Genomic DNA, 18493 nt, shown 5'->3' with positions numbered 1-18493 from the left:
TTCTATTTCAGAAGGTCTGGGGTGGGGCCTGGGAGTCTGCATTTCTAGTAAGATCCCAAGTGATGCTGCTAATGGTTGGTCTGAGATTATATTTTAGTAAAAGGAAGATAGCCAACACTTTGAAAGTAATGTTGTAGAAAGTAATTCAAACAGTAATTGCCTGGTTTAAATAGATGACTTCCAAGATCCCATACAATTTGTAGATACTGAATTTTGGAGAAAATTTGAATTTAAGGAAGAATTACTTGCAATAATGAGATGCACAAGAAGAATGTAAAACGATTTAAGAGACCTTGATCAACAGAAGTAACCCCTGCCTGTCTGACGGCCTGGGGGGACGCTTCTATGACCTGACTTAGAGGCATAGGGAGAAGGCGAAGAACGTAGCTTTTCACATCTCATTAAAAAGTTTAGGAAGAAGAGAAAAGTATAGTGGAAACACACATAGTTTCATCACTTTAACACAATATGGTTAGCAGGTTGTTAGATTTCTCTTCAGGATTTTTATCTAGGCTTAGGGGATCCTTTTAAACATGGTGTAATAGCTTAGTACCTTTTTGCATCTTGAAGCCTTCAGTTAGGGCACAACTCCAGGAAGGATTATTTGCAAGAAACTCCATTATTTGCAAAAATAATGCGTATTATACCCACATTCTTTATGAATGCTATCCCCTGGAACTGTGCAAGGTGCTAGCCCTGATAAGACCTATAAGAGTCCCTAGCAGACAGCAGACATTTATTTGGTAAAGAGTTTTCTATGTTATTATAGCCTTTATGAGGGTATTAAATAGCCATTAAAAAGAACAAAGGAAATATTAGTAGATGTGGATAATTGTCCATGTTATCACAGTCTTTATAGAATATCACATAGGCATTGTAAATGTGAAAAAAACTATAAAGATGTGGATAAGTCTTGTATGTTTAAAACATATATGAAATTAAAATAATGACCAAAAAGGAACATAAATCAAGAGGTGTACTTAAAGATGGAGTTAAAAAAAAAAAAGGTAAAGTTAAAGTATTGCCCAGGAAGGAAATACATTTAGACTTTGATCAGTCAAGGATGCATTTCCTTATTTCTAGGGTAACCAATAAAAGATAGAAAAAAAATTTGTTTAATAGGCAAATTAAATAATAAAAATATAATTTAAATATCTTCTCAAAGAAACCCCTGGCTTCACTCATGAATTCTGCCAAATATTTAAATTGTACCCAAACATTTCCAAAGAATAACAAGAAGGACATACATCCTGTAATGCGTTGAATTGTGGCCCGCTTCCCCCAAATAGATTCACCCAGAATCTCAAATGTGACCTTATTTGGAATAGGATCTTTGTAGATATAGTTACGGTAATAATTTCCAAATGAGGTCATGTGGGATTAGAGTAGGTCTTAAATCCAGTGATAAGTATCCTTACAAGAGACAGAAAAGGAGAAGCCACAGAGAGACAGAGAGAGGAAAGTTCTGTGAAGGTGGATGCAGAAATTGGAGTGATGTAGCTACAAGCCAACAAATGCCAGGGAGTCCCCGGAGCCACCAGAAGCTGGAAGAAGCAAGGAAAGACTCTCCCCCAGGGCCTCAGCAGGAGCCAGGCCCACTGACCCCTTCCTGTTGGACTTCAGGCCTTCAGAACTGTTAGAGAATAAATTTTCGTTGTTTTAAGTCACCAAGTTTGTAGTTGTTACAGTAGCACTAGGAAACCAACACACCCTAGCTTATTTTGTGAGGTTAGCATACTCTTGATAACAAAACCATTACAAGAAAGAAAAAAATGCAAACCAATTTCATTCAGAAACATAAACAGAAAAAAAATCCTAAAGTATTAGCAAATAAAATCTGGCAAAAAGGACCAGACTAAATTGCTTCTATTCCAGGAATACAAAGTTGGTTTGATCTTTGCAAATTGGTGTAGTTCAGTAGATAAATACAAAAGATAAATTTTTCAAAAATCATAAGATTATATCAACAGGTGCAGAGTGTTGATAAAATTCAACATCAATTAATTCTTGATAAAATGTCTTAGCAGACCAGGATTAGAAGAGAATATTTTTTGTTCTTATTTTTTAATTTGTATTAATTTTAAAATTAATATTCAATGTATTCAAGTTAAATCCAAATGCCTCCTTAAGAAAGAAAGTCCAGGCTTATAAATCTTATTCTATTCAAACAAATTTTAATAATTTCTGGGAAATTATACTCTTCAAAGGTTTTAAACTACATTCAGAAATTTTCAGTGCTTCATTCTCTTCAGAGTATTCAATTGTCTAACAACTTCACTTGGACTTTTAATTTGAAATGTCAATGTGACTAGTTCTTCATGTCTTTCATGTTCCCACACTTGTAAACATAAGACTAAACCTCTTATTCAATTACCTATTTTAAATTTAAGCACATGAATAATATTTCTCTCTTATGGGCAACATTTTTATACATTTTAATTATTGCTAATATTTAAAATAGCAAATGTACATAGATTGGTCTTAAATAAGTGCTTGATTTACTATATAATCTTTTACATAGTTTGAAGAGAAATTCTTTTGTGTTGTTGATAATCCTTACCAGAAGATATCTTTTCCATTGATTTTAGAGAGAGTGGAGCATGGGAGTGAGGAAGGGGGAGAGAGAGAGAGAGAGAGAGAGAGAGAGAGAGAGAGAGAGAAACATCGATGTAAGAAAGACACAGATTGGTTGCCTCCCTCACATGCTCTGATTTGGGCCAGGACTCAAAGTTGCAACCCAGGTATGTGCCTTTGACTGGAAATCGAACCAGAGATCCTTCAGTTTGTGGCTGACACTCTAACCACTGAGAACACCAGCCAGGGCAAAGAGAATATTCTTAATCAGATAAAAAGACAGCTATAAACAATGTTCAGCAAAAATCATATTTAATGGTAAGATATATGGTAAGATATTGAACATTTTTCTTTTGAGTTTGGGACCATGCAAGGATACCATGTTATCACTTCCATTTAGCATTGTGTGGGATGTCTTAGCCAATAAAACAGGGCAAGAAAAAGAAAGTTATGTGAATTGAAAATGAAAAATAAAAACTATAATTTTTTTTATAGGTGGCACAATTGTGTACAGAAAAAAATTCCAAAATCATCTATAGATAAATGCCTGCAGTTTATTTATTTATTTTTTTCAGGATTTCAGGGAGCCCTTTATTAACTATAAAGACATTATGGGTAACTTCTAACATAGGAAAATAATGAAAGATCAATATGGCTCGTGGACAAAACTCAATGTGACTGTAAAAATCAACAGGGACTTGCTTGGAATGCCTGCAGTTTATAAATGATTTAGCAATGTTGCAAATATAAGGTTAATATATAAAAATTAATTGTATTCTTATATATCAGTAATAAACAGAAACTAAAAATTTTTTTAAAAGATAACATTGCTGATAGTATCCCAAAACATCAAATGCTCAAATGCCAAATAACAGATTATGAAGAATGTACAACTACTCTAATGCAAAAAATTATAAAACATCACTTACAGAAATCAAGACCAAAATAAAGAAAAGTCTATATAATCTTTTTAGTTTAATGACTTAGCTCTATAAATATGTTTGGTCTCCTCAAATTGGTCACTGCAGTACTAATTAAAATTCCAGCAGGATTCTTAGGTGGAACTCAACAAACTGAATTAAAAAAATATATAGACACAGACAACAGTGTGGTGATAGGTGGAAAGGGGTTGTGGCATAGGTGGAGGTGGGCAAAGGACAGGGGAAATGGGGAAGAAATAAGACTTTGCTTGGGGCAGTGGGTGCACGCAGTGTGCAGATGATGTTTTATTGAGCTGTACACTTGAAACCTGTATGACTTTGTGAACCAATGCCACCCCAATAAATTCAACTAAAAAATAAAATAAAATAAACAGTAAAAAAATAAAAAAGACCCCAAATAGCCAAGAGCTCTTGCAGAAGAACAGGAACAAGTGAGAAAACTCATTTTACCAGATCTCAAACTTATGATAAATCAGTAACCACAGATTTGTAAAGATGGTGCAGGACTTGTGCAAATATAAACAAATAGACCAATGGAGCAGAACAGACAACCTCAAAATAGATTCACACATATATGGCCCTTGGTCTATGATGAAGGTGGCACTGTAGTGGGCAAGGACAATCTTTTTGATAAATGGTCAATAGGCTATGCACACGGGAAAAAATGAAAGTTAACCCATCTCACACTCTACTCCAAAAATCATTTTCAGGTACATAACAGAATAAATGAGAAATATAAACCATACACCTTTAAGAAGATGGTAGAATATCTTCATTACCTGGAAGTAGAGAAAGATTCCTCAAACAGAACATAAAAAGTGTTACCTATAAAGAAAGAGATTACTAAATGCTCTACACTAAAAAAACAAAAAATGGAAAGAAATTGTCCTCATCAAAAGGCATCTCTGGGAAATTGCAAAGGCAAGCCACAGAATGAATGAAGGTATTTGCTAACATATAACTGCCAAAATGGTAAAAATATTTAAGAGCTTTACTAATCCATAAAAAAAAGTCTGGAACTCAAAAGAAAATGGGCTAGAGATTTATTAGCACTTTAAGAAAGAGGATAGTATTAATACGGGCAATAAACATATGGGAAGCTTTTCAACTTTCTTAATAATGAGGGGAACGCAAAATAAAACCATAAAAATCCACAGAATAACTAAAATTTGAAAGACTAATAATACCAAATTTTGATTATAATGTATAGCAACTGAAATTCTTATAACTATCCTATATAATAAAAGCCTAATATGCTAAGTGTCTGACAGTTCGTTCGACTGTTGCTATGATGCACACTGACCACTAGGGGGCAGATGCTCTGACAGGTTAGCTTGCTGCTGGGGTCTATCGGGACTGGGCAAGATGGGCTGGAATGCCCTGGAGCCCTCCCTCCCTGCCCTGATCATGCACTAGTAGGGTCTCTTGGCCTGGCCTGTGCCCTCTAGCAATCCGGGACCCCTCGGGGGATGTCGGAGAGCTGGTTTCAGCCTGATCCCTGCAGGCCAGGCTGAGGGACCCCACCCATGCACAAATCCGTGCACTGGGCCTCTAGTAATATCATAATGGCTAATCATAATCCCTTTAGCCTCCCTCTTCATATCTGCTCAACATATCTGATAGAAAAGTAAGTTGTTACACCCACTTTGAAAAAACAGTCTGGCTTTATCTAGTAAATTTGAAGATATGCATACTCTATGATTCAGCAATTCTACTTCTAGGTGTATACCATACAAAAATATGTGCACATGTCTACCAAGAGAGAGACATATGTATGAGTGTTCATAGTGCCATTTTTATAGTAGCCTCACACTGGAAATAATCCAAATGTTCATCAATAGTCAACTGGATAAATAAACTAGTATAGTCATGCATTGACATCTATAAAACAAGGAAAATGAATATATTATATCTAAGCTCAAAGACATGTATGAATATCATAAAGGTAATATTGAGCAAAAGAAATCAAACAAGAGGAAAGATACCGTAGGATTCCATTTTCATAAAATCAAGAGAAAAAGAGAGAAAACTAAATTATAGTTTCAGAAATCAGGATAGTGCTCTCTTAGGGGAAGAGTGAGAAGTTAGTGATTGGGAGGGGCACCAGGAGGGCTGGGGGTTGCTGCCAATGTTCTGTTCCTTTATATGAGTAATAGTTTTATGGTATTAGGGAGACTCGATACTGCAAGATATAATTTCTCCTCAAATAGATCTGTAGATTCAGTGCAATCCTGGTAGGATTTTTTTTCCTTTTTGTGATACTTGAGAAGTTGATTCTAAAATACATATAAATGGTCAGAAACTCTTAAAGAAAAACAAGGTAGGAGGATTTGCTTTACTAGATATTAAGATGGGGTAACTCATTGAGCTGACACATACATTGTGCACTTTTGGTATCTATGCCATACTTTATACAGTAGAAAGAGGGGTGCTTACTGCATGGAATAGATAGGGAAGGCACCATGATAAAGCTGAACCTGGTTACCTAAATGTATAAATGCAAGAATGGAGGTTGCTCTTGAGACTCTAATATATTTAAATGGAGGATGGTTCTCAGTGGTTGTCGTGGCCTGTGTAATAAACCCTCCGGGCCACTAGAGGACAGCAGAAACAAGAGCTTTGTCCAAAAGTTCATCTCTGGTTATCAGAACTGCATTTATTTTCATGTGATGCAATTTCCCAACATACTAATCAAAGATCCCTTTGCCTTTATATCCCTTACTCCAGAATTTGCTTTCCAGTCAACTCTGAATGACCAGATACTGGCCTATCACCTAGAATTGTTTTCATGTCGGAAAAACTATCCTATCTAATAATAGACAAACATGGTAATTAACCGTTAATTCGCTACCCTTCCCATTGGCTAATCAGCGAGATATGCAAATTAACTGCCAGCTAAGATGGCGGCCGGCAGCCACGCAGCTGAAGCGAACATGAGCCAGTGACGGAGGAAGCCAAGGTCCCCGCCTGCCACAGCCCAGCTCTGAGCTCCGGATGCAACAATGTTGCGATTATAGAAGCTAAACAAACTCTAACAGCAGAAGGATTGGGAATGACTGGTCACTATGACACACACTGACCACCAGGGGGCAGACTCTCAATGCAGGAGCTGCCCTCTGGTGGTCAGTGCACTCTCACTGGGGGGAGCTCTGCTTAGCCACAAGCCACGCTGACGGCTGTCAGTACAGCAGCGGTGGTGGGAGCCTCTCCTGCCTCCTCAGCAGCGCTAAGGATGTCCGACTGCAGTTTAGGCCTGCTCCCCGCTGGCAAGTGGACATCCCCCGAGGGCTGCCAGGCTGCCAGAGGGATGTCTGATTGCCATCTTAGGCCCAATCCCCCAGGGAGCAGGCCTAAGCCAGCAAGTGGTCACCACCTGCGAGAGGGCACAAGCCCGGCTGAGGGACTCCCCCTCCCCCCGAGTGCACAAATTTTTGTGCACCGGGCCTCTAGTAATATCATAATAGCTAATCACAATCCCTGTAATCCCCCTCTTAACATCTGCTCAACGTCATCATAACTCTAATTTCTTTATCCCTCTCTGCTGTCTCAGTCCAACCATCACAGTTTTGCTTTCTTTCATTTTCAGCCTACGTAGCATCATCCATCTCTTCACCCCTGTTGAGCCAGAATCCTCCCTTCCTTGGCACTTTGGCACTTTGGCACTTTGGCACTTTGCAAACTTCTAAAGGTGGACCAGTCCAACCTGTCACACAATTGCTTTCCTAAACCTGTTCCACTCTCCTCACGCCTGCACCTTTTATCCTAGAAAAGGAGAGAGTTTCATAACCTGGGACGGTAGACTCCTAGAATGCGTGCGAGCTGGAAGGAGTCACATGTCATGTCTTTCTAACTTCCCCTTTTTTTTTCCTGTGAAGAAACAGATGACCAGAAGATTACCCGGTATTTTCTGTTATTTCACTAACAAATAGTCCCATCTGACACTGAAGCTAGTATCCTTTCAGCTCTTGACTTCTGCTCCCTTAACTTCCCCTGCTTCAGAACCCACGGAGGACTGTGAATGTCAGAAATGCATGGTGAACTGGCAGGAAGCCGTAGGAAACACCTAAGAAAAAGAAAGTATAGAACTTACACCTGATTTCTGGACTTGGGCATAGATAGTAAGACTTTTTTCTTCCACTGTTGGCTCATAATGGTCTGTCTTACCTGGAGAAAAGAAACCGTAGAGTTATCTCCCTCTGGTCCCCAGCATGAACCCCCTCCCCCCCCCCCCCATTGTGTACCAATGTTCCCTAAGAGCACCATGGGAACAAAGCACTGAGTTCTCCTCCCCCCGACACCCCACGACAGCTGTCATATGGCATTAGGTTAGTTACTTGAACTCCCTGGGCCTATTTTCCTGTCTGTGAAATGGGTTGAAACACCTGCCTCACAGGGCTGTTGCGATGACAGCATGAGACATGCCTTGTGAAGTGTTTAGAATAGTGCCTGGCAAATAGTAAATTCCCAATTCACGTTAAGTGTCATAAATTATTTTAATCTTTATTTTTTTATGTGAGTATCTGGTTTTTTAACAGGATTCTAAGTTTTTAAAGGGCAGAATGAGTTATTTATGCCTTTTATTCTTGTATTCTTCAGCTCATAACCTTCTGCTTCACTCACAGCTTCCTTGCCTCCCTGCTTCAGTGGGACTTGATGTGCATGTGAAGGGGAGGGACTATAAGAAGGATAGTGCTCCTGAGATTCCTTAGAAAATAAAGTTATAATGTCGTTCTATTGCCTACCAACAGGAAATTTTGTTCAGAGTCCAGGCTTTCTGGAAAGTAATGTTGCAAAACATTTTAGTTTTTAACTAATTTTACAACTTTTTAAAATTATAGAAATAATCCATTCTCATTACAAAAATAAAAATTGTATAGAGTAAGCCTGCCGGTGTGGCTCAGTGGTTGAATGTCGACCTATAAACCAGGAAGGAGGTCACAGTTGGATCCCAGTCAGGGCACATGCCCGGGTTGTAGGGTCGATCCCCAGTAGAGGGCATGCGGGGCAGCTGATCGATGATTCTCTCTCATCATTGATGTTCCTATCTCTCTCTCTTTTTCTCCTTTCCTCCCTGAAATCAATAAAAATATTTTAAAAATTGTATAGAATAAAAATGATATCCCTCTACCCCATTAAGCTGTGCAATTTCATTCTCAGAAATAATCGCTTTTAACAGTTTGATTTCTATCCTTCCAGACCATCTCTGTGCAATAGAATTTCCTGTGATGATGAAAATGTTTCATGTCTGCAGTCTAATAGGTAGCCACAGGTGGCTATTGAGCATTTGAACTGTGGTTAACTATAATATATCCTTTCAGTTCAAATCTATGAATGTTTGCAAAGTTAGAAGTGACCACCTAGCACTGTCCTAGGTGCTGTAGGAGAACAAATAAAGAACAGACCCCAGTTTTCAAGGACTGAATTATAAATTCAATTCTACTCTAATTAATTTAAATTTAAAAAGCCACACATGGCTAGTGACTACCATATGAGACAGTGCAGTCCTGGGCAGTTGCTGTAGTTATATAGGTATTTTGTATGCAAATGGGGTCATTCCATACACACTTCTCTTAACCTTTTCACTTACAATGTGTTGAGGATCTTTCCCACCTCCCTCATCCTTTCTAATGTTTCATGGCATTCTTTGCATGCATCGTGTAGCCGTGAGAGGGATGGAGGGAAAGTAACACACGAAAACGTGGAGGCCCATTTGGCAGAGGCTATGGAGACCCGGCCCAGAGGAAATGACACAAAGTCTTTAGGGCACACTTATTTTTTAGGGCACCCTTGTTTGAACACCAATGAATTTATTGTCTTAAAAAACTAGGAGCATGTCTCTGAGGGAATTCCACTTAGGAGAGGTATACTTTTCTGTGGAAGAGAAAAAGGGTGTGATCCTTGGGGAGGAAATGATGGGCAGTCACTGGAGAAGCTCAAAGAATTGAAGGAATGTCAATGTCTGATTTTCTCGGGTGGGCATGGGCATGGAGTGCTTGGTGGTTCCAGCTTCACTTTTTGGGTCAGAGTTGATAGTGGCTGAGGACTGTGTGTGTGTGTGCGTGTGTGTGTGTGTGTGCAGGCGCATGCGCACATGCATGTAGAATGGAGGATGGGGTTGAGGCAGCCGTGGGTGAACTACGGCCCGCGGGCGGCCCGTTTGAAATGAATAAAACTAAAAAAAAAAAAAAAAGACCGTACCCTTTTATGTAATGATGTTTACTTTGAATTTATATTAGTTCACACAAACACTCCATCCATGCTTTTGTTCCGGCCCTCCGGTCCAGTTTAAGAACCCATTGTGGCCCTCGAGTCAAAAAGTTTGCCCACCCCTGGGTTGAGGTGATCAGAGGAAGTAACAGAAGAGTTGCAAGTTAGTTCTCTGTAGTATATCCTTTCAGTTCAAATCTATGAATGTTTGCAAAGTTAGAAGTGCCCGCCTAGCACTGCCCTAGGTGCTGTAGGAGAACAAATAAAGAATAGACCCCAGTTTTCAAGGCCTCTCAGTCTTACAGGTCAGCTCAGGCTGAAATGTAGAGCTGTGGGGGACAGTCCTACATGGTCAGATGGAAAAAGTAAGGTTGAACGTTGCTTCTCAAAAAGACCACTGGACCAAGATCATGTAGTCTCCTATTTTGTTCCAGGGTAAGAGCAAGTGTCCAGGAGCCAGCTCGACTCTGCTCCAATCAGTGAAGCCTTCGGCTCTCGTGAAAAAGGCCTTAGCGTTAGGGCATCTACATTCTAGCCCTCGTCAGCTGTGTGGCATTGACCAAAACATGTCAGCTAACTGGGTCTCTTCTGTTACCATGCCTTTAAAATGAAGTTGTAGACTGTCTAATGTCCTTTTCAGCTCTCACCTGAAGCATAAAGCTACCATGACTTCAAGTACTTTAAATCTTTAAAACAAGGTACCTTTCCCAGGTGCTTCCTGTGCTGCCCTCTGCTGGCCATAAGACTTCACTATTGATGTTTTAACTCACTACATTAGAGCAGTGATTCCCAAAGTGGGCGCTACCGCCCCCTGGTGGGCGCTGCAGCGATCCAGGGGGGCGGTGATGGCCACAGGTGCATTTGTTTTAACTTTTTTTGTATTACCTTTCTATTCTGAGTTCAATAAATAGTTTCATAATTAACTTCAATGATGTTTCTAATTTACACCTTTCTTTACTATATTTTACGAAAAAGGTAGAAACATTAATACATATAACTTTCTGTTTAATTGCTATTAAAATTTAAAAAAAATTAATTTCCAGGGGGCGCTGAGTAATATTTTTTCTGGAAAGGGGGCGGTAGGCCAAATAAGTTTGGGAACCACTGGTCTAGAGAATGTGCCAGACGCCACACTGTCTATCATCAATCTATCTACCTATCTATCTATCTATCTATCTATCATCTATCTATCATCTATCTACCTCTCTGACATCTATCCACAGAAGCCGCTGTATCCTATGATTTCTGTGTATGAGCTCATGCATCCCCACGACAAGAACATGAAGTACATAATATTGTTCTCATTTTCCAGAGGGGAGGTTAAGTCATTTGTTTGGTCAGGGGCAACATCTGCATTCAAATGTAAGTCTGTCTAACGTCAAAGCCCATGTTCTCAATCCGTGTATTCTGGATATGAAGTTGCCAGAGTCCATTGAGAAACCTTTGAAGTCCAGCTGCATTTGGCAGATGGCAGCATTAGAAACTGCCAACAGGATCTCTTGAGCAGAGTCTTTGGAGGGGACAGATATTAAGAACGGGTTTTCCCACAGGTTTGAAACAGGGTTTTTGTGTTCCTGGCTGACAAGGAATACATGGTGACTGGCTATGAGGACGGATGTGTGTGTTGGGGATGGTGGTAGGAAATTGTCGTGGGATGAAGAGTACTAGTCCCTTCAGAGCACAACTGTATGAGGAGTAGGATGTAGTTGATGAAAAAATGTGGGTGAGACTCCTAGCACCTCCCACTAATGAGGTTAACGTGGGTGTGTTAATTTGTTTTCTCAACCATGGTATCTCACTGTTTCCTTATTATCCAAGCCAAGTGTGGTTGCCCTGCCCCATGCTCATCGGCTGTCCTCTTGAGTTCTGTCTGAATCACCCCTCCCTCCACCTCCTCCCCAGCGAACTCTTAGATGGAGGAAATGAGACAAAGTAGGTGGCTGTGCTGTGATCTAGATTTTCTTATATAAGCAAAACCAACATCAGAGTGCTGAGGTAAGGGCTTTTCCGAAAAGGTTACATGTGGGCAAGATAGATCTACTTGCGAATGAGCTCAGCCATCAGCTTGATGACATGAAGATATGTTCTCTCCTCCCCATGCGGATCTGGGGGCCCTCGTGTGGGTGGGTGGGTGAGGAAAGTGTGGTGGAGGGGAGCACACTGCCTTGAGACACTGAATCATAGGACCGTTTGGAGGAATAGGCAGGAGAAACTACTTCTAGGCACTTAAACAGCAAGGAAACCATTGGGCCTTGATGGTTTTAGTCTCTTCTGGATGACTTTCTGTATTACTTAGTTTGGCTTTAAGCAACCTCACAAATTGCACACTTTCCCAAGGTGAGTCGGGATTTGTGCAAAAGTCTTAGTAAAGAGTGATCCCTCTGCTGTTTTCTGATGACCTGTGGGCCTTCCCAGGGGAATGCACCCTGGGGGCTCGGAGACATAGTTACAGTTCTCATTTCCTTGCCAACCAGCTGGGTGGCCTTGGACAAGTCACTTGGCCTCTCTGTGCCTCTGTTAGCCCATTGCTAAGTCACATAGAAACAGTTACCCTACTTCTCTCAGAGGGATATCATAGGAATAGCGAGAAATTATAGTAAGATTTCGACCCTTGCGCAAAAATGTATTATAATGTCCTGTTATTGGTCAATGATTACAACTTTTCTTGAATGAGATCCAAGAGTCCTCTGAGTTCTGCTCCAATTAAAACTCTAGTCAGTACCCCTTCAGCAGTATTTGTCACATTGAATTAAAACTAACTGTGTATAATGTCTCCCATGTTAGATACCTAAACCTCATGTCTCTTTTTATCCACATAGGCTAGTATAGGGCAGTGGTCGGCAAACCGCGGCTCGCGAGCCACATGCGGCTCTTTGGCCCCTAGAGTGTGGCTCTTCCACAAAATACCATGTGCGGGCGCTCACGTACAGTGCGATTGAATCTTTGTGGCCCATGAGCAGAAGTCAGTTTTCGGCCTGGGCGAGTCTATTTTGAAGAAGTGGCGTTAGAAGAAGTGGGGGGTGTCGGTCGGTCGGGTGACGGGAGATGCGGAGCAGGTGGGCCGCGGGATACGCAGCGGGGTGGGGGGAGGCGCGCGATTCATGCACGAGTTGAGTGAGCCAGTCAGTCAGCAGTCTCATGTGCAGTGGTTAGTGCTAGTCGCGTCCGCAAATCGTGCGCGGGTGACAAAAGTAAGGTTTATTAAGTTAATTTTAGGGAACGTTGTGGAGTGAAAGAAGATGTAGTGTCGAGGATTGAGAAAGGTATGTTGAGATGGTTTGGACATATAGAGAGGATGAACGAAAGGAGATAGACGAAACAAGTATACAAGACCAGTGTGGATGGGAGAGTTGGAAGGGGTCGACCTCAGCAAACGTACCTCAATCAGATGGAGGACGTTTTTAGCAAAGGCCAGCTTAGCAGTACCCTAATTAAGTTAATAACAGTTTACCTACCTATATAGTTTAAGTTTAAAAAATTTGGCTCTCAAAAGAAATTTCAGTCGTTGTACTGTTGATATTTGGCTCTGTTGACTAATGAGTTTGCCCACCACTGGTGTAGGGGATTGAGACATTTTGAATTAGACTGAACTGAACAAGGTCCCAGGATATGTTTGCTCAGTGTTTTCGCAAAGGTACTCCCTGAGGAAAGCTAAATCGAAGAGAGCAAGTTCGTGCTTGTGGTGAGAGGTCCCCTGCTTACCACAGAGACTCTGATAAGCATCTTTATTGTTAGACACCTACCTCTTCTTCTGAATAGAAGTATTGCCACTTGGAGAATCAGGATGACACCAATGACGCCCCCTAAAGCCAGCCCAGCATACAGTCCCCATTGTCCTGGAACTGAAAGAAAAGGCAAAAGGCAATCTCAAATGCACTGTGAGTGTGAGAACGTCCTACACAGATTGGGGAGGATGAACACGAGCCTCCTGTTCTCTTTCTACCTTTTCTCTCAAGGAAGACATCTGTTTTCTGCGTGTTAGAGATCAGCTTTAGACCACGGAAGATTTCCACATCGGTTTTCTCCTCCTCATTTTTCTTACCATATTTGGCTTTCATAGTCCTGATTTCTGTAAAGATTTTTTTTTCTATTCAAATGCGTTATTTTTACTTCAAATGCCACATCCCATGTCTAAAATCAAACTTATCTTCATTTCTCTTCAGTCAACCTTTCTGCCCCGTTTCTCTATTTTAAAATCTCGAATGTGGCTGTATCCATTTTGGTAAAGAGAACATGACGGCTCCACGTGCTGTCCCCATACTCCCACACCATTCTCGTGAGAACGCTGAGAGGAAGAAAGACCTACATTTGTTATTTAAAAAGAAACATACTAGTGCTTTTATTGTCTGTCTATGCAAATAACTGTATTGAACCCACTAGACCTGAACTAAAAGGAAAGCAAGTATTTTTCCTCTCCATCATTCCCATGTTTAATATTTGCTCTAGAGTACCAATCACCCAGGTTCAAAATCACAGAGCCAATTTTTATTGCCTTTTCTCCTTTACCCATGTTATCAAATCCTTCTGAACCAGAAGCAGCATTTTGGAAAATAGTGATTGAGGCCCGTTGCCTAAGTAAACAAGACATTTAGCTCAATAAGATAACAGAAGATTCTGAGCATTTTTACAACAGGCCAGGCATTTCTTTCAGTGCATCATCTGTATTAATGTATTTAATCCTCACAACAATCCTACGAGGTGGGTACTCTCATTACTCCCATCTTGTGGATAAGAAAGCAGGTGTAGAGATCCTCAAGAACTAGAGCTTGGTCCAGGAGTAGAAACATGGCAGCATACTGAACATAGATCTCTTGGAGAGTCAAAGAGAATTATGGACTTGGGTAAGTGACACCAAGGTAATGAACAGTGGGAGCCAACTTGAAGCACTGGGCTGCTACATGAAGTAATAGTGTTAAGGTTCTAAGTAGTATACTACCAGGTGTTAACATTAACGTGCAAGGGCAACTTCTCAGGATGACTGTGGACTAAGCCTGTTGTTGAACCTGTGATGAATTTGTTGGGAAGAAGTCGAAAGGAAGGAATAGTTAGGTAACAAATGAACAACTCAGATGTCTAAGAGTTGATTAAAGATTCAGACTGAAGTCTCAGTGAGCTGAGAAAAGGCATTCCACTGAGATCCAGTGGCCCTTCCACCTGACAGCTAACCCAAAGTTGCCTCCTGGTTTTGAAAAGATTCTCTTTTTCTTCCTAGGCCTTTCAGACATCAAGTCATCCCAAGGCATCTCATTGAACTGGCTTTGAAAACATCTTGATTATAGATTCCCTTCCCCAAATGAAATATGTTTTAACCCTTCTAGATACCAACTTTAGCACAGTCATATGACTTGATGAAAAAGCTAGGGGACAAACAGAGAGCTGCAGTACAATGCCTGACTTTATGTAAAGCATGAAATTTGAGCGTGGACTCACTCCTGAGGCTGGAGTTGCTCTGTGAGCGGCTCCACTCTGAAGGACTATTCTGAATGGCTTACGGTTGCTGAGAACCCTCTATGCATTCAGGGGTGTGTGTGTGTGTGTGTGTGTGTGTGTGTGTGTGTGTATGAATGAGTAGGAGATTGATTATTCAGGGCTTATGTGGCCAACACCAGGGACCTGTGGAGCAACCTCCTCAATCCTATGATAAGAAGTAGAGGCAGGAGCCTATGCACCATCATGCTTCCTGAGCCCACGGAACTGACCAGCGAACTGTTATAGTAGCCCTTCCTATTTTGAGACTACTCCCTCTTTTGCTTTCCCTCATATACTTGGGGACCTTCTAAAACTATAGTTAATTTCATTTAAATCATTTTTTTCTCTCAAATTTCATTTGAGATAAAAATAAATTAAACAAACAAAGTGGTGCCCCTAAAACCAGAAAACAGCAGATGACAAAGCTGTATCAGTAACACCTGTCAACTGAGCCTTTCTCCTGGGGCCGCTGCTGACAGCTCTGCCCCCCACCTACTCCTGTAAACTAACAATGACTGGGGCATATTACTGAGGCCCTGGGGACATAAGACTCCAGCCTGCTCTTTCTTCTTCTTCTTCTTTTTTTTTTTTGATTTCTAAATTTAAAAAAATTTAAATTAGTTTACTTTCAATACTATTTTCTATTGGTTTCAGGTGTACAGCATCATGGTTAGATGGTCACATACTTTATAAAGTGTTACCTCAGATAGGGCCAGGCTGGCTTGGGGGAGGGTCCTTGGGCAGTTGGCCAGCCAGCCCCCCGCTCCCCCTCCCCCGTTGAACTCCCAGTCGAACTCCTGGTTGAGGGGACAATTTGCATATTAGCCTTTTATGACATAGGATTAGTGACTATATTCCCTATCCTGTACTTTACATCCCTATGACTAGTTCATAACTGCCAATTTGTACCTCTTAATCCCTTCACCTCTTTCACCCAGTCCCCCAAACCCCTCTCCTCTGGCAACCACCAGTCCACTCCTCTCTTTGTTTTTCAGGGTCTTAGGAGGATAAAAGTTATCTGCTACCCTTGTCCTATGACATAAATGACCAGCTTCTGCCAGTCTAGCCAGATGTGAGAGGCAACCTGGCCATAGTCCTGAGAGAGATTTCATAAGTCTTCACTTTTCTCTTAGTCTTTAGATACAAAGTGATATGAATCTGCTGAAGTATTTAAGGTACAGAACCACAGACATTTTTTTAACTTTAAAAGAACTATCATGCTTATCTCATCCGATCCCCTGATTTGGTGTTGAGAAAACGGAAACTCAGACAAGTGTACCAAGAGTCACAGAAGAAGTTGATGGCAGCTTGGTTGTTGTGGCTCAGTGGTTGAGCATTGACCTATGAACCAGGATGTCATGGTTCGATTCCCGGTCAAGGGCACATGCCTGGGTTGCAGGCTCAATCCCCAGTAGGGGCCGTGCAGGAGACAGCCAATCAATGATTCTCTCTCATCACTGATGTTTTTATCTCTCTCTCCCTCTCCCTTTCTCTCTGAAATCAATAAAAATATATATATTAAAAAAGTTGATGGTAGAGCTGGATGAGAGTTTATGGGTTGTGTTTTAGCAGCAGCAGGCTGGAATGCCTGGGAGACCTCCTGAGGCAAAAGCACTCTGAGGTGCCAACTCAGCCCTTCACCATCTTCTAACCAACACCTGCCCATTCCTACCCCCCAGTGCCCCTTTCCCTCCTCTTCCCCTGCTGTACCTTCAGCTCTCTACCTGGCCCGCCCCGCCTTGACTTCCAGGCCAATCTTACTGCCTCCGTGTCCCATTGCCTGACCATCGTGCCTCTCATTTTCCCCTTTACCTGGAACTCTGCAGCACCTGGGTTTATGTCATGCATCTTAGAACCTGAGTTGTGACATGATCTTTGCTGTGGAGACCATTGGCAGTGAAGGCAGTTGGAGCCAGACAGATGAATTCAAATTCTAGGTCTAGCACTTCCTAGCTCTGGGGCCCCAGATAGGCTGCTCACACCTCCGGGACCTCACTTTCCTCATCTGCAAATGACACAGACTTGTTCTGATAAACCCAGAGCAATGACCGGGATGCAGCGCGTGGTGATAAGTGTGAACTCTCCCACTAGCCTCACTTCCCCAACTAGCTGCTAGGTCCTTGGGGGCCAGAGACCATCTCTTTAGAGTGAAACCTCAATATAATGGACTAATTTGGGTGTGGGGGTGTCTGTTAAAGCTGAAAGTCTGTTGTATAATGAAGTAGGTTTTCCAAATGCGTATATTAAAAAATTGACAAATTAGTTAATTTACCTATTTTTCCTTATGTAGACACATTTGTGTAAATAAAATTAAGTCTGTATGAAAAGTTGAATTTCACAGAAGAGTTTTCTATATGTATTACTGTAATTTTAAGTTTATACTGAATAGGTCTGGTAAATGCGTGCACTCACCACTCACCCAAGTAAACAAATGCACAGGCTGGAGTATGGCTTAGTGCACGTCGGCACATCTGCCGGCAGCGTTAAAACTGCTGCAGAAAGTCATGCCACCGACAGCAGAACCAGTTCCCTGGCGGATGCGGTGGGATCCTGTGCTGAGCATTCGCCAAACGTTGTTCATGAGCCGTGACTCTTGGGTGTAAATAGGTAGCCGATAGCTGTGGCTATGTCACATTTCTTTCTGTTGGTGTAATGATTACAGTGTTTTGTTTTTTTTCTAACATATGGCCTATTCACGAAAATTTGTTAAAAATAACTGAATTAATTAAAAACAAACCCTGTAATTTCATTATAAGCAAATCTTGGTTAAAAACATTTTAAAATTAACAGAGAGACTTAGAGAGCGGGACGTCTGGCTCGCGAGTGGGCATCTCTGTGTCGCGCGCGACTAACGAGCGATTTAAAAATGGGTGATGTTGAGAAGGGCAAGAAGATTTTTGTTCAGAAGTGTGCCCAGTGCCATACTGTGGAAAAGGGAGGCAAGCACAAGACTGGGCCAAATCTCCATGGTCTCTTTGGGCGAAAGACAGGTCAGGCCCCTGGATTTTCTTACACGGATGCCAACAAGAACAAAGGTATCACCTGGGGTGAGGCTACACTGATGGAGTATTTGGAGAATTCCAAGAAGTACATCCCTGGAACAAAAATGATCTTCGCTGGCATTAAGAAGAGTGCAGAGAGGGCAGACTTGATAGCTTATCTCAAAAAAGCTACTAATGAGTAATAGTTGGCCACTGCCTTATTTATTACAAATGTCTCATGACTTTTTTTATGTGTACCATATTTAAATTGATCTCATACACCAGAATTCAGATCATGAATGGCTAATAGAGCATTTCTTT

General features: G+C 41.3%; 2 protein-coding genes across 2 annotated transcripts in view; one reads left to right on the top strand and one right to left on the bottom strand.

Annotated features, from left to right (window-relative positions):
* Nucleotides 1-18493, bottom strand: part of SLAMF1 (signaling lymphocytic activation molecule family member 1) — a 46450-nt gene that overhangs the window by 5078 nt on the left and 22879 nt on the right. Inside the window, exons 4-5 of the mRNA XM_014547315.1 lie at nt 13466-13564; nt 7606-7679 (exon numbers count right to left, since the gene is read on the bottom strand). Of these exons, the coding sequence (XP_014402801.1) occupies nt 7606-7679; nt 13466-13564 (173 nt within the window). The remainder of the gene's footprint in view (nt 1-7605; nt 7680-13465; nt 13565-18493) is intronic.
* LOC102240781 (cytochrome c) lies at nt 17991-18472 on the top strand. Its single transcript, XM_005857759.2, has one exon. It carries the CDS (start codon nt 18058-18060, stop codon nt 18373-18375), a length of 318 nt encoding a protein of 105 aa, XP_005857821.1. The 5' UTR covers nt 17991-18057; the 3' UTR covers nt 18376-18472.

This window comes from Myotis brandtii, unplaced genomic scaffold (assembly GCF_000412655.1).
Source record: "Myotis brandtii unplaced genomic scaffold, ASM41265v1 scaffold1120, whole genome shotgun sequence".
In the NCBI taxonomy this organism is placed as follows: Eukaryota; Metazoa; Chordata; class Mammalia; order Chiroptera; family Vespertilionidae; genus Myotis; species Myotis brandtii.
The sequence above is the reverse complement of the archived record's forward strand: the minus strand, read 5'-3'. Positions and strand labels throughout refer to the sequence as shown.

Coding starts and splice junctions, on each gene's coding strand:
- LOC102240781 (XM_005857759.2), top strand. CDS start 18,058: ATGGGTGATGTTGAGAAGGGCAAGAAGATTTTTGTTCAGAAGTGTGCC.